General features: G+C 53.8%; 1 protein-coding gene across 2 annotated transcripts; it reads left to right on the forward strand.

The window, feature by feature from the left end:
- Positions 1–12,038: 12,038 nt before the first annotated feature.
- LOC129201089 (E3 ubiquitin-protein ligase RNF213-like) lies at positions 12,039–14,445 on the forward strand. 2 transcript variants are annotated; one of them, XR_008575273.1, is made up of 4 exons: positions 12,039–12,195; positions 12,350–12,567; positions 13,277–13,415; positions 13,699–14,445. XR_008575273.1 is itself a non-coding variant. In XM_054812256.1 (3 exons), exons 1-3 carry the CDS (start codon positions 12,409–12,411, stop codon positions 13,701–13,703), a joined length of 303 nt encoding a protein of 100 aa, XP_054668231.1. In that variant the 5' UTR covers positions 12,039–12,408; the 3' UTR covers positions 13,704–14,445. The 2 variants fall into 2 exon arrangements, 1 of the variants encoding a protein (XP_054668231.1); XM_054812256.1 differs by having other exon boundaries at positions 12,039–12,567.
- Positions 14,446–14,756: the final 311 nt, after the last annotated feature.

A 14,756-nucleotide genomic window follows, 5' to 3' on the forward strand; every position in this document is an offset into this window, starting at 1 on the left:
GCCCCGGGAGCAGAGTAAGGCGGGCAGTGTGAAATGGGGGCACAGCCCCCTTGCCGAGAGACTGTGAGCTGGCTGGCCTGGAGCCTGACCCCTCTTTCCCTTGCTTTCCAGAGGTTGTGGCTATCTGGGACGCTGTGTCCGCGTACATCCTGACACAGATGAAGCTGGACAAGGTGGGTTGGCCTCTTGGTCTCTCTTTGTCCTGGACAGCCTGGGCGCTGGGGAGCGATCCCTCCCTGAGCATCGTGGCCGCACACCGAGACAGCCTCATGTACCCACAGCTGCTGCTTGGTCAACCAGGAGAAAAATCAAGTCTGGACCTAGTCTGAGGAAGTATTCAGTGCACGATGGGGCTTCACTCTTCCCTGTGGTCAGAGTGGAGAGACCAAGCAGAGAGACAGGGGATTATGCTGGGTGCATACCAAGGGTAACGGCTGGGAATCAGTCCCAGGTGTATTCCCTGGGCTGGAAATGTCTGGGATTTTCTCTGGCCAAGGGATGTGAGCAAGTATTTTGAGGAGGGGAAGAAAACAAATGGAGAACATGGGCCTGTTGCAAAGTTTTCACTTTACCCATCTCTGCAGTACTCACTCATCAGCCTTTGGTCTTTTTTCCTGGGCAGGGTGTCCTGCTCACAGGACTTGGGACCTTCGCTGTGCTCCGAGAGCAACTCCAGGGCAAAGAGGCGGCGTATGCGGTTCGAAGACCAGTCTTCCAGCCGGACATCGATGCGTTGCATCTGGAGGAGTTGGTGTTCCCTACAGTGGTTATCCCTGGTGAGAAGGCAGTGGCCACCCTCCACTTTCCCCCTCCACGTCCGGGGGAGGACGTGTGCTCTCTGCTCTTTGGCAAGGGCTGGGAGATGTCGGGAATGGCCTCCAAAGGTCGGGGGACAGCTTGAGCTCCCCCAAAACAAACCACTCCCCGAGAGCTGCTTTATAAACGACCGTTTCCCTGGCATGTTGTTACGAATCTTACACGGAAATTTGGCCTGCTGTTGCAGTGACGATGTTCCTCCTCCTCGCAGGCAATGTCAAGATCCAGCCACTGAACTACAAGTGGCTGTCGCGAGCCACCTGCTTCCCGCAGCACGTGGTGGCGGAGTGCGTGCGAGAGACCGTACGCTTGTACTCGTTCCAACTGCAGAACGGGCGGCGCCTCGCCTTCGCCTTCAAGGACATTGGCGTTCTGTCCTGCAAAGACGACGTCCTGTGCATGCGGTTTTATTACAACTGTGTCACAGGGCTGGAGAGGAAGGCCAGCCGGATTGCGCTGCTTCGCACGGTAAGTTGCTCAGGTTTTGAGGGCTGCTTCCGTTCTTTGGGAGCTTATTGAAGGGCGAGCAAGCCAATCGCCCTCGGCCAGCCTGGACGTGGCAGGCCAGTCAAACACCTCTCCCCACGCTCGCCCCCGCTGACTTCTCCATTAGCAAAGAAAGTTTCTTCTGAGTTTCTGGGTCCTTGCCCTGCAAAAAGCCCGGCACTGTTATTGCGCAGTCTCAGCGTTTGCCGTGCAGCTTCTCCAGAGCAGAGCAAGGGCTAACGCTCATGGAGGAGGATTTGGAAGACTGGTTTGGAGAAGTGGCTTTCTTTTGGAGCGGGAGACAGGTCTGCTTCCTTTGGGAGCCAAAAGAGAACTGCCTTGGAAACCTTCTGACAGCTCCGTGTCACTTTGCAGAGGCTGTGGATGCCAGGTGCAGAGGTCTCCGGTGGAGCAACCACCGCTCGGGGGATGCAGGCTGCGCCTGCCCAAGCGTTCCCGAGGTGAGTGCCTTTCCTCTGCAGCCCTCGACCAACCAAAGTCCTGAAGCGACTGGTTTCTGGTTAAATAACGCTGATCTGGGGCTACGCGTGTGTTCTCCTGGACCGACCGGGCATCGTGATCGCGTTTCTCACGCCCAGCCTGCCGTCCTTTCCATCAGAGAGAACCAGCTGCACACGGAGAGGACCTTAAGCTATATTTTCTGGTGTTGGGGGCAGATTGCCAAGAAAACCTGTGCACGGCCACCAAGGAAAAGGGATGCCGTGCCTCGCACGACAGTCAGGAGGATTAGTGCTGGGGAGCTGCAGAGGGCAGGGGTCACCCTTCTTCAAGCCTGTGTCCCCATTTGCTTTCCAGGTTTAAGTTCCTTGTGATCAGCAGATCGGTGGCCAAGGCGTTCTCCACCTGGCACAAGAAGGCTGCAGGAAAGCACAGGATCAGCAGAGGTACGGGAACAGGTCCCGCTGTCCAGGTGGGCCCTGCCCCACACTGGGTGACCGCAGCCCCGTTAAAACGCACTCCCCACGGGGCTGCTCTGAAGAGCTTCCTTCTTTCCCAGCTTCCCAGGGGTGTCCTGACAAGCTGCTGCAGAGGCGCGTGAAGCTCTCCCTGCCCGTACTGCCAAGCCAGGGGCCAGGCACCAGGCAGCCAGACATGGAGAAGAAGACTTCTGCCAGGTGAGACCCTTGTGGGAAGAGATGAAAGGGGTCCTTGCACCCATGTAGGAGAGACATCCCGTTTGGACAGTGGCTGTAGGGACTCGGGAAGGTCCCTGGCACAGGCCCCATGCTTTGTATGAGCTTCTTTGCCCCATCGCAGGCCCCGTAGTGGGGAAGGTGGTGGACGTTGAGTGCTCCCCACATCACTTTGCTTGCCCTTACAACAGACCTGAGGTGCAGTCCTCTCCCATCTGTCCGATGGGGCTCAGGAAAGGCTCCCCCTTGCCATGGGAAACGGCCCCACCTCCCCCGCTTCTTCTGCCAGCCTGGGGAGCTTTGATACCCGATGAAAGTGGGAGACCAAATTGCCCCGTGCTCGTGCCGACTCCTCCTGGTGTCTCTTTGCAGCGTGCTCCCGCCATGTCCAGGCAGCTCCCCCAAGACGAAGGAGGCAGGCAGGCAGGAGCCATTTCCTCCAGCCAGGCCCACTGCTGCAATCCCGTCCTCCGAAGGCTGCAAGAGAGCGCTGCAGGTACGTGCTGTGCCTTGCTGTAACTACCGTGCCGCTGAGACTCGGCTAAAGCCTCTTTGTGCAGAGAGCCGATCTGAAAGGATCCCTTGGCGTGCGTTCCTTGTAACCTGCCTGTCACCCCCTTCAGATCTTCTTCACAAAAAGTAAGGTGCTACACACCCTTCTCGCCTGTTATTGTCCCAGGGGTTCATAGACTCATAGAATCATTAAGGTTGGAAGAGACCTCTAAGATCATCAAGTCCAACCGTCAACCCAACACCACCATGCCCACTAAACCATGTCCTAAAGTGCCACGTCTACACGTTTTTTGAACACGTCCAGGGATGGGGACTCCACCACCTCTCTGGGCAGCCTGTTCCAATGCCTGACCACTCTTTGGGTGAAGAAATTTTTCCTAATGTCCAATCTAAACCTGCCCTGACACACCTTGAAGCCATTTCCTCTCGTCCTCTCGCTTTTTATCTGGGAGAGGAGACCAACACCCACCTCACTACAACCTCCTTTGAGGTAGTTGTAGAGAGCGATCAGGTCTCCCCTCAGCCTCCTCTTCTCCAGACTAAGGTTGCCATGAAACACTTTATTCTGGCCAGGGGCTATGGAAAATGTCCAAGTCCTTCCTAGGCGCTTGGCAGTGGAGGTCTTTGGTCACTCAGCCGTGCTCGCCATGCGTTGGCGTGACTCCACGGCCCCTGACCTGGTAGGGGCAAAGCGCTGCCGACCGACCGGCTGAGGCAAGGGGCACCACCACGGGTCAGAGCCGAAGGAAGCTGCTGCAGGAGCTGAGACTAATCCTGCCTGCTGCTGCGTTTCCGTCCCCTCCAGGAGGTCTGGCAGCTGTCTGCAGAGTGGGAGCAAGTGAAGACGCGGTGGCAAGAGCGACGACAGCAAGCGAAGGCAGAATGGGCGGCGTGGGAAGCCTGGGCTGCAGGGGAGGATCGCCAGCCACCCCAGGTACGGGCAGTGATTGACACCGCTGAGAGCAGCAGCGACCCTCTCTGTCGGGGGTCTCCAGGGGGTTGGAGCAGGACTGACACCCAGCTGCAGGGCAGGGGTTTGCCTGCTCATCCCCGTGGGGGAGAGATGGGCAGCAGGATCCGAGGGGCAAAAGCAGCCATCAGCCGTGGTGACGGGCACGTGGTGCTTAGTCTGCCGGCTCCCAGGTCCTGCTGCAGGCTCCTTTCAAGAGGTCCTCTGGGGAACGGCACCTCTGTCTGCCGTCTGGTTTGCTGAGAGCATCTCCTCCTTGGCAGGCACTCGGCACTGGAGGCCCTTGGATTCCCCACCCTCCGGCCCAGCCCAGGAGAAAGGAGGTCAATGAGAGGTGGAGGAAGACGGAAAACCCTCTCCCAGCAGAGGAGATGGCAGCAGCAGCCCAGCTGAAGAGACTCCAGCCTGAGTAAGTGTGCGCTGGCTCTGGACACAGCCTGGGGTAGTCGAGCAGCCATGACCCCGCAGAGATGTCCAGGTCCCCCGTCCCTGCATCTGGGGCTTGCGTAGGACAGATGCTGAGGGACGATGTTTCCCTGTCGTTGCAGCCACCTTTCCCCACGAGCGGTCCAGGTCCTCAACAGGCTGGAGCCGCACCAAGCGCGGAGGAACATTTTCAGGCACGTCGCTGAGAACAACAGGCGGCGTCAAGAGCGGCAGAGGCAGCTCCCCTGGTAACTATCTCCAAAAAGGCACGGTGCTTCCTCCGGCTGCAAGGCCCATCCCTCCACGGAGGGCAGCCCTGGGGGGAAAGAGGGCATTTCTCTGACAGCCCTCGTGTGGCAGAAGCGGGTTTTGGAGGGTGGGTTTGGGCTGGACCTCCCTGACACCCAAGGGGCACTGCCTGGGCACCCAGAACTGGCTTTCCATGTGGGATGTAAAAGTCCTGTCTGAAGACAGAGGGATCCCTGTGATGGCTGGCTCTCCCCTTTCCAAACAGAGAGCACGTCCTTCCCTTGCAGAGTCCTGCCCCAAGACACCTTGCCCCGAGGGCGGACACCTGTATGGGACATCCAAGGTCTCAGCTCCACCTGACTCAGCCCCAGGCTGACCAGCTGCTCCTGGGACCTTCTCCTGGGCTTGGGCATCAGGGGCCTCTCCCACTGAAGTGACACCTTGAAGCTTCATCGCAAGCAGATGCCATCATGGGTGGCCTGAGCTACGCCTGCAGGATTTCTCTGCCTTCTCTCTGTCCATACAATCATTTGCTTTTCTTTCTTCCTCCCTACAACTAGATGCTGGTACCGCAGCAGAGGGGAAGGTGCCGGGAGCGGTGGCTGTTAGCGAAGGCGCTTGGAGGCTTCTCAGCTGCCAAGATCCACCTCTAAAGACAAAATAAAGAGGTCTGGAGCTGTTCCCATCTGGACTGGCTGGTCTGTGCCTGGTGATGGATCCATCTAAAGGGATTGCACACACACACCCCACGGGTGATCCCAGAACTGCTCGCAGGGGCAGGAGGGAATAAAGTCCACGCACACCCCACAGCGCGAACACGTGCACATCCCAACACACAGGCAGGACGATGCAGGTGGTGCTCGCGCTCTCCCCGGGAAACCAGCACAGAAAGAACCAGTGAGAGAAGCCTCCTGTTCACAGCTCTGGTCCTCGTGGGGGACCTGAACCACTCTGGTGCCTGCTGGAGGGACAAATCCAGCAGGGATGGAGCGATCCAGGAGATTTCTAGTGCACATTTCCTGGCAGGGGTGGTGGAGGAAAGAAGGAGGAGAGGTGCTCTGCTGGGCCTGGCACTGGTGAACAAGGAAGAAGTGGTTGGGGATTTGAAAGGCAGCGGCAGCCTTGGCTGCAGTGACCCTGAGGTGGTAGAGTTGAGGATGGGGAGGGGAGGGGGCAGGGCAAAAAGCCAAGAGCACAGCCCTGGCTTCCAGGAGAGCAGAGTTCCACCCCGTGAGAGACCCCACCTCTGCTCCCTCCTCTGGCCAGGCCCAGCCTTGGGAACCAGCTGGTGGCCACAAGGAGACAAAACAAGGTGGGGGAAGAGTGGGGTGGGGAGGCACGGCAAGCATCCGTTCAGAAAAATTGGCTGCTGGGCTGTCTGCGTCTTCCCCAGACAGGGAGATTCCCTGAGCCGTGGTTGACAGCTCCGAGCGATAAGGGTGTAAATCAACTTTTGCGAGAAACTCCCTCAGCGCTAAAAACTGTAATGCTGCCTTTTTGAGGTCCTCCTTGAGTAAGTTCACGGGCAGACCTGTTAACACGTGCTGTTACCTTACTCAAAGTTGGAGGATTTTTGCAGGGAAGCACCCAACAAATGAAAACACGTCGGGGCTCTGGGCAAGTGTCTCGTAAAGAACTGTTTCACTAAGCCTTAAAATTGGGGGTGCCCCCACGCCAAATCGATGGGGTACCCTATGCTCAATTAGCAGCGATAGTCCAGCAGAAAAGCAAGGAAAGAGCGGGAAAGGAGGGGCTGCTTAAGCCGCAGGAACAGTGTCCTTACAGTCCCCTGAGACAGGAACTGAGAAAAATGGATGGACAACATCAGGAGCAGGGAAAGGTGTGGCAGGGACCATAGAGGAGCCAGCAGGGTCCCTAAACCAAGACCGGCTCTCCTTAAAGAATAGCAACCTTTTAATCTCCCTTAAGGCCCTGAAAGCAGACTCACTCGACTTTATCGTGGATACGGGAGCACAAATGTTCCCCCAAAAGTACTGTAGAAGCAGGGGGATTCAATAGCGCAGTTTAGGTAACTTTGGGCTCAGCAATACCCACTTAGAGAGCTTTGGGGCTTAAAGCCAGTAATTCAGCATGGTTTTTGTGATCAGACGTAACCATTTAGGGAGATTTTGGGCTCACATGCAGCTATTTTGGGAGATTTTTGGAGCCCAGGGAGCTTTTGGGCTGAGAAACAGCCACTTAGGGAGCTGTGGGGCCGAGAAACTGCCACTTGAAGCCATTTTGCATTCTGAAGCACTGATTTAGGCAGCTCCTGGGCTCAGAAACAGCAATTTAGTGAGCTTTTGGGCTTCAGGAAACCCATTCAGAGAGCTTTGGGGTCCTAAACACTGAGTTTGGGAGGTGCTGGCATCCTGATCTTCTTTTTAGGGAGCTCTGGGGCTCCGAAACACAACATCAGGCACTTTGTTGCTCAGAAGCATAAATTTAAGGAGCTTCTAGCCATTTTTTTGTAATCAGAAATAACCATTTAGGGAGCCTTTGGTCTCAGAGGCACCCATTTAGGGTGATTTTGGGCTCCGAAACACCCATTTAGGGAGCTTTTTCACTCAGACACACCCACTTGGGGAGCTTTTAGTGTGAAAAACATCCACTTCAGAAACTTCTGGGCTGAAAAACAGCCCCTAAGGGAGCTTTTGGGGTCTAAACCAGTGAACTAGGGAGGTTTTGGGGTCTAAACCACTGATGTATGGGGAGACAGTGGGGTAGCCCTGTATGTTAGGGAGTGCTTTGACTATGTAGAGCTTGACGATGGTGGTGATAGGGTTGAGTGTGTCTGGGTAAGAATCGGGGGGGAGGCCACCAAGGCAGGTGTCACGGTGGGAGTCTGATATAGATCACCTAAGTAAGACACACTTACTTAGGGGCCTTGTTGCTCAGAAGCATAAATTTAGGGAGCTTTTGAGGTCAAACCCAGAAATTTAGCAATTTTTTGTGAAGAGACTTAACCATTTAGGGAGCTTTTGGTCTCAGACACACCCATTTAGGGTGATTTTGGGCTTAGAAACATCCACTTAGGAATCTTCTGGGCTGAAAAACAGCCACTTAGGGAGCTTTTGGTTTCTAAACCACTGATTAAGGAAGCTTTTGGGGTCTGGAAAACACAGTTTGGGAGCTTTCAGGATCTAAACCACTGATTTAGTAAGCTTTTGGTCTTCAAAACCATGATTTAGGGTAAGAATTGGGGGGAGGCCACCAAGGCAGGTATCACAGTGGGAGTCTGTTATAGACCACCCAAGCACGATGAAGAGTTGGCTGACATAGTCTATAAGCTGCTGGGAGAAGTTTCACGCTCGCTAGCCCTTCTTCTCGTGGGGGACTTCAAGTCAGCAGATGTGTGCTGGAAATACAGCACAGCAGAGAGGAAACAGTCTCTCCTCCTCACCCCCCGGGGGAAGGCGAGGCCTGAGGAAGGCCCTGGGTGCTGGGCTCAGCACGGGCGGTGTGACCGGGGGCAGAGCCCTGTCTCCTGCCAGGTGCCGGCCCGGCCGACGCCAGCGGCTCCCGTCACGCAGCTCCTGCCGCCCAGGGCTGTGGCTGGAGCGCAGGCAGACCCGCATTTTGGGAAAGACTTGCCAAGGCAGAGCAAATCCAGGGCAGCTCCCTCCTGTCCCCTCCCCTCCTGTCATGTCCTCTGCCTCCCCTCTGCCTCCCCTCCCTCCCTGAGCGGGCCAAGACCCCAGGAGCGGACCGAGGGAGGGCAGAGCTGAGAGAACAGCTCCAGGTGAAATGGCCCTTCCTGAAGGCCGTGTCTGCACCGGCACAGTGTCCTGGCTGGCTGAGGCGTAGCTGCGGTCAGGGGGCGAGATGCCATGGCCGGCGGGCTGGGTTGGGTGAGCGCAGCAGGACGAGGCCTGTGCCCCGACAGGGCCCTTCCCAGGGCGGCCTGACTCCTCTGGAAAGGGCCTGGACAGAAGCTTCTGGCATTGGACTTTTGCTCTGAAGGTGCCCGAACTAAACCCCCAGAAAGCTACAGGATCATGACAGGCAGCTCTTCCTGCCCAAAATCACCCCCCTCCATCAGCGGGACCCAGCCCCGGGGTCTGTGGCAGCACGGGGGGCAGCAGGCGCAGGGCAGCTCCGTGAGGAGAGGCCCGGGCTGCCCCAGAGCCTTGCAGCTCACAAACACCCATGTAGGGATTTTTTGGGCTCACAAACAGCAAATTAGGGAGGTTTAGGGATTCAAAGAAGACATTCATGGAGCTGTGGGATCAGACAGAGCCTTGTAGGGAGATTTTGGGTTCACACACACCTATTTAGGGAGATTTTGGGCCCAGACAGTGCCACTCAGGGAGCCGTTAGGCTGAGAAACAGAAACTTAGGAACGTTTTGGGCTGAAAAACAGTCACTTGGGGAGCTTGTGGCGTCTAACCCACTGACAGAGGGAGCTTTTGGGGTCTGAACAACTGATTTGTGGAGCTTTTGGGCTGAGAAATGGCCACTTAGGGAGCTTTTGATTTCTAAACCACTGATTTAGGAAGCTTTTTGTGTCTGGAAAACACAGTTTGGGAGCTTTCGGGATCCAAAACACCGATTTAGAGAGCATTGGGGCTCAGAAAGAGCAATTTAGTGAGCTTTTGGGCTTCAAAAGCATAGTTTAGGGAGCTGTGGGCTCAGAAACAGCAATTCGGCGAGATTAGGACTAAACCGACTTCTTTAGGGAGCTTTTTTTTCCTGAGAAACACCCATTTAGGGTTTTTTTTTTGGCTCAGAAACAGCAATTTAGGGAGGTTTTGGGGTTCAAAGAAGCCATTCATTGAACTTTAGCGCTCAGAAACACCCATGTATAGACTTTTTTTTGGGTCAGGAACAGCCAGCCACTTAGGGAACTCTTGGGCTGAAAAACAGCCACTTAGGGAGCTTTTGGGCTGAGAAACAGCCACTTAGGGAGCTGTAGGGCCGAGAAACTGCCACTTGAAGCCATTTTGCAGTCTGAAGCACTGATTTAGGTAACTCCTGGGCTCAGAAACAGCAATTTCGTGAGGTTTTGGGCTTCAGAAAACCCGTTCAGGGAGCTTTGGGGTCAGAAGCACTCAGTTTGGCAGCTTTTGGGATCCAAACCCACAGTTTAGGTAGCTTTGGGCTGAGGAATACCCACTTAGGGAGCTTTGGGGCTGAAATCCAAGAATTCACACCCATTTGGGGAGGTTTTGCACTCAGAAAGACACATGTAAGGCGATTTTGAGCTCAGAAAAAAACAAAGTGAGGAGCTCTTGGGCTCAGAAAAACCAGTATGAGGAACTTTTGGGAGTCACAACAGCAATTGAGGGATCTGTGGGGCTTAACCCAGGAATTAAGGGAGCTTTGGGCTCTAAAAACAGATATTTTGGCAGCTTTGGGTCTCAGAAGCAGGGATTTAGGGAGCTCTTGGGCTGAGCAACACTCACTTAGGGAGCTTTTGGGCCTCCAAAACACTTATGTAGGGCGCTTTGGGGCTCTGAAACAGTGTTTTGGTAACTTTCGAGATCCAAAACTTTGATTTAGGGAGTGTTGTGGCTCAGACACATCCATTTAAGGAGATCTGGCAGTCAAAACCACTTATATGGGGAGCTCTGGGTCTCAGAAACACTAACATAGGGCGCTTGGTTGCTCAGAAGCATAAATTTAGGGAGCTTTTGGGCTCAAAATCAGTAATTTAGCAAGGTTTATGTTGTGATGAGAAGTAACCATTTAGGGAGCCTTTGGTCTCGGACACACCCATTTAGAGTGATTTTGGGCTCTGAAACACCCATTTAGGGAGCTTTTGGTCTCAGACACACCCACTTGGGGAGCTTTTAGTGTGAGAAACATCCACCTCAGAAACCTCTGGGCTGAAAAACAGCCACTAAGGGAGCTTTTGGGGTCTAAACCAGTGATCTAGGGAGGTTTTGGGGTCTAAACCACTGATGTATGGGGAGACAGTGGGGTAGCCCTGTATGTTAGGGAGTGCTTTGACTATGTAGAGCTTGACACTGGTGGTGATAGGGTTGAGTGTGTCTGGGTAAGAATCGGGGGGGGAGGCCACCAAGGCAGGTGTCACGGTGGGAGTCTGTTACAGGCACATTCTGGGCTCTGCCTTTCAGGACTGGAACTGGTGGTGACAGCCCTGTCCTGTCCCCCTCCAGAGGCAGGAGGAGATGATCATCCCTGGATGACCCCCCCTACCCCCTGGGAGCCCTGGGCCATTTCCCTCTAATGATCAATAAACCCCTTCAGCAAAGCTATGCTCTGGGGGGGGTGTGTGTCCCTGTCCATGTCCCCTCTCCTCTGCCAGTGCCCCGGGTCCTCTCTGGCTGCACCACCGCCATGAGCAGAGCGGCTGAGGGAGCCCGGATGCCTGGGGTGTCTCTGTAAAGGAGATCCCCTTCCCACCCACCACGTGGCCCCCGATCAGGGCAGATTAGGGCAAACAGGAGTGTCCCCCCAGGAGGCTGGGAGAGGCAAGGGGCAGACGGTGACAGCCCTTGGGGCACGCGGTGCTTTGGAGGCACAGCGGGAAACAGGTTCTTACCAGGGCTCCAGTGAGCACCATCCCCCACATCGCACAACGGGGTGTCGGGGCAGGAGAGGAGCACGGAGAGGCAGCCTGGAGCCCCGGGTCCTGTGCCCCGCTCTGGGAGGGGTGGTGGTTCCCTGCCCCATGGACTCAGCCCTCCTGGCTTCACAGGAGATTTCAGAGCCCCACGCTGGGCCCATGTGCCTTCCTGGACTCCCAGCCCCACACCCTTGTTGGGGGCACCCCCCATCACAGACCAGGAAGGCAGGTCATGGGCTCCAGACACCGGACGGACCTCTCCCCGTGCCTCGCCATGTGTGGCCCAGCTTTGTGGGACTTTGTGTTCATTATCTCTCAGCTGTCGTTTTGTCTCTCCAGGCAGGCACTGAATTACCGCCAACATTAGGAATCAGCTCCTGGAGGAGTTTAAAATCATGGAGGACAGCGAAGGGTTGAGGGTTGGAAAAGCTCACTGAATGGCAGGTGGAGAATTGAAAACTACCTGACCTTCTCTGTGAAGACCACCAACATGATTGATGCTGTGAGACAGATGCTTCAGCTGCAGGAGGATTCTCAATGACCTGATGGAATACGTCCGTAGGAGATACGTGGGCATCTGTGTTGGTTGCTCTTGGGAAAGTCCACGTGGTGGCTTATCATTAAATCCTATCAGGTGTGATTCCTTCCTTCTCAAAGTTGAGTAACAGGCTGAAGGAATTACTTCCAGCTGCATCCTATTCATCATGGAGGTCTACAGGGATGAATTCAAGAGAAGACTTGGGTTTGAGGCCAAGATCTCATCTTGTTTGAGGAGGAGGAGGTAGAACTGAGCTTCTTTCCTTCTCTTCCCAATAGACACATACTGGTTTTGGTTTTATTGGGGGTTTTTTTTGTTTATTTATTTAGGTTTTTTGTCCAGGAAGAGCAGGAATTCAAGAATAAGCAACTCGATTTTATGACCCAAGACTTAATGAAGGTGAAAAAAAACCTTTGAGTGACGTTCCCCAGGGGAGTTTTGGAATTTTTGAGGGAACTTGTGGAATGTGTGAGGAAAGGTTTTACCTCCTGGATCAAGACCAGAATAAAAGGTGGGCTGGAAGGAAGGAAGTCATCAGCTACAGCGACAGGAGACCACTTGGTCCTTGTCTGTCTCCACATCCAATAGTGTTAGATGAATCAGAACAGAGAAATTCCTCAACTCTCTCTCTTATTTTTCTTTTTCCTTTACTTTTTTTTCCCCAGACGAGACAGAAATCCCCGTATTTGTGGAACTGGCATCAATTTCTGCCACTAAAAATGACATGTGTATCGATACAGTGAGTTTCTTCCGTGATACCATGGCTGCTTTTGCCCCCATCAGATTAGACCCGAGTCCCACAGCTGAGTTTGACCCGTTCGCTGCAGCTCCATCTTTCGCCAGAGAAGCCATCGCAAAAGACAGTGAACTTCCCAAGAAGCTGGTGAGTCTTCAGGTCCCATGTCCAAAAGTCACTTGGACACTTGCTGTGAGGCCGAGTTGCTCATGTGTAGGTGTCTAATGCCATTTAAGATGATTTCTCCAGGACATCCATGTGGGTCTTGCAGGACCTGGGCAAAATCTGTGCCGTTTTTGGAGTGGAAGCCTGGTGGAACATCTCAAATGACCTTACACGCATGAGTGAGCAGCCAGAGGAGACCCAGTAGGTGGTGTGAATAGGAGGAAACGAGTTCTGGAGTCTACAGTGTAGGATCGCAGAATAACTGAGGTTGGAAGAGACCTCTGGAGATCATCTAATCTAAATCCCCTGCTTCAAATGGAGTCAGGTAGGGCAGGTAGCTCATGGCTATGTCCGATTGAGTTTTGAGCATCTCCAAGGCTGGAAGACTCCAGAACCTGTTTCACATTTTGATAAAAAAGCTTCTGTTTTACCAAAACTCTTGTGTTTGAGCCTTATGCTCTGCTCCCCATCAAAACCAGAGCAGAGAATAAGAGCTTCACCACATGCCAATGCTCTGGGGTGTTAGGAGAAGTCCAACTCTGGGGCTGTGTCTCCTCAGAAGCCCTAAGAAACCCCATCCTCAGAAGAAATAGTCACAGAAACCTCACCAGCATCAAATTTGGGGTGGGGGAGTGTTGCTCAGTGTCCTTCCAGCTGGTTGGTGGGTTTCCCTTTGGTTCTTCTGTCACAGAAAGATTCCTGTGACAACAGAGAGTGGATAAAGATGGTTCACGACTCTCATGGCTCTGTGGAGCATTCTTTGATCTCTCAAGCCGGAAGCATCAACAGAAATGGGGTTTTTTACCATCTCGGCACCTTCAAAATTCAAGGTAAAGGGTCTTCAAGGTGATCTCTTGTCCAGTTGTATTTGTTAATGTTATGGGGAGAAAGGATCTTTCTTGAAATCATCTTCCCATGAGCAATAGATCTCCAGTTGGGTTTGCAACTAGTATGATCTCATACCACCGGTTTTCTGTTAAATCTTGATTATTTTCAGCAGAAAACAGGCTTTTCTTTCCTCCAAGGGGAGTGGTACAAGACATGAGGAGTCCTTTGATCCTTCAAAGCTACGGAAAAGGCCATGCGGTGATGGTTGTCTTCTCTGCTTTCCAGGCTAGGCTAGAAGACTGCGTCTCATTGTGACTGCTCAATGACAGCGAGGAGAGCACATCTCCAGCAGACCAAAAGACCAAGAAATACAGTTTGTCTCAGCTCGTGGCACTCCAGAATGAGCTGACGTTGGTGGCCACCAAGGTTGAGCAAGGCAGGGAGGAGGCAAACCGTTTCCTGGAGGTGAGTCACAGCACAGCACCAACATCTACCTGAAAAATGGCGACGGTTCGGTTTGGGATTTTGCTGGAATTATTTCCGGGAGACTCATCCATGACCTGCAGTTCTGGCCTTCCGTGAGCAGAGGTGTTGCTCTAGGATGACGCCCATTTCTCAAGCGACGGGAGTGGGATTTGTCCATTGTTCCTCACTTCTGGTGCCCAACAGCCCATTCAAGACCTTTCATGCTTAACTATGGATGGACTCCTAGAATGGTTTGGGTTGGAAAGGACCTTTGAAGCCCATCTAGTCCACCACCCCTGCCATGGACAGGGACACCTTTCACTAGATCACGTTGCTCAAAGCCCTATCCAATGTGACCATGAACACTTCTGGTGATGGGACATCCACAGCTTCTCTGGGCAACCTGTTCCAGCATCCCACCCTCCTTATTGTACAAAGTTTCTTCTTTATAGACGATCTAAATCCACCCTCTTTCATGTTAAAACCATTGTCCCTTGTCCTGTTGCCACAGGCCTTTGTAAAAAGTCTCTCTCCATCTTTCTTCTAAGATCCGCCTTATTGAGCAGCCACGAGAACGTCTCCCCGGAGCCTCTCCAACTGAACAACCCCGACTCTCTCAGCCTTTCTTCACAGCAGAGGTGTTCCAGCCCTCTGACCGTTCCTGTTCTCCTCTTCTGGACCTGCTCTAACAGGTCCGTTTCTTTCTTGGAATCGTACAATTGTTTCGGTTGGAAAAGACAAAGATCACCGAGTCCAACCGTTAACCCAACACTGCCACGTCCACCACTAAACCACATCCCTGAGCACCACGTCTATGTGTCTTTTAAATACCTCCAGGGATGGAGAGGAGGGGACAGGAGGGACCTGTAGGCCAGGCA

Source organism: Grus americana, unplaced genomic scaffold (assembly GCF_028858705.1).
Source record: "Grus americana isolate bGruAme1 unplaced genomic scaffold, bGruAme1.mat scaffold_776, whole genome shotgun sequence".
NCBI classification, from domain to species: domain Eukaryota; kingdom Metazoa; phylum Chordata; class Aves; order Gruiformes; family Gruidae; genus Grus; species Grus americana.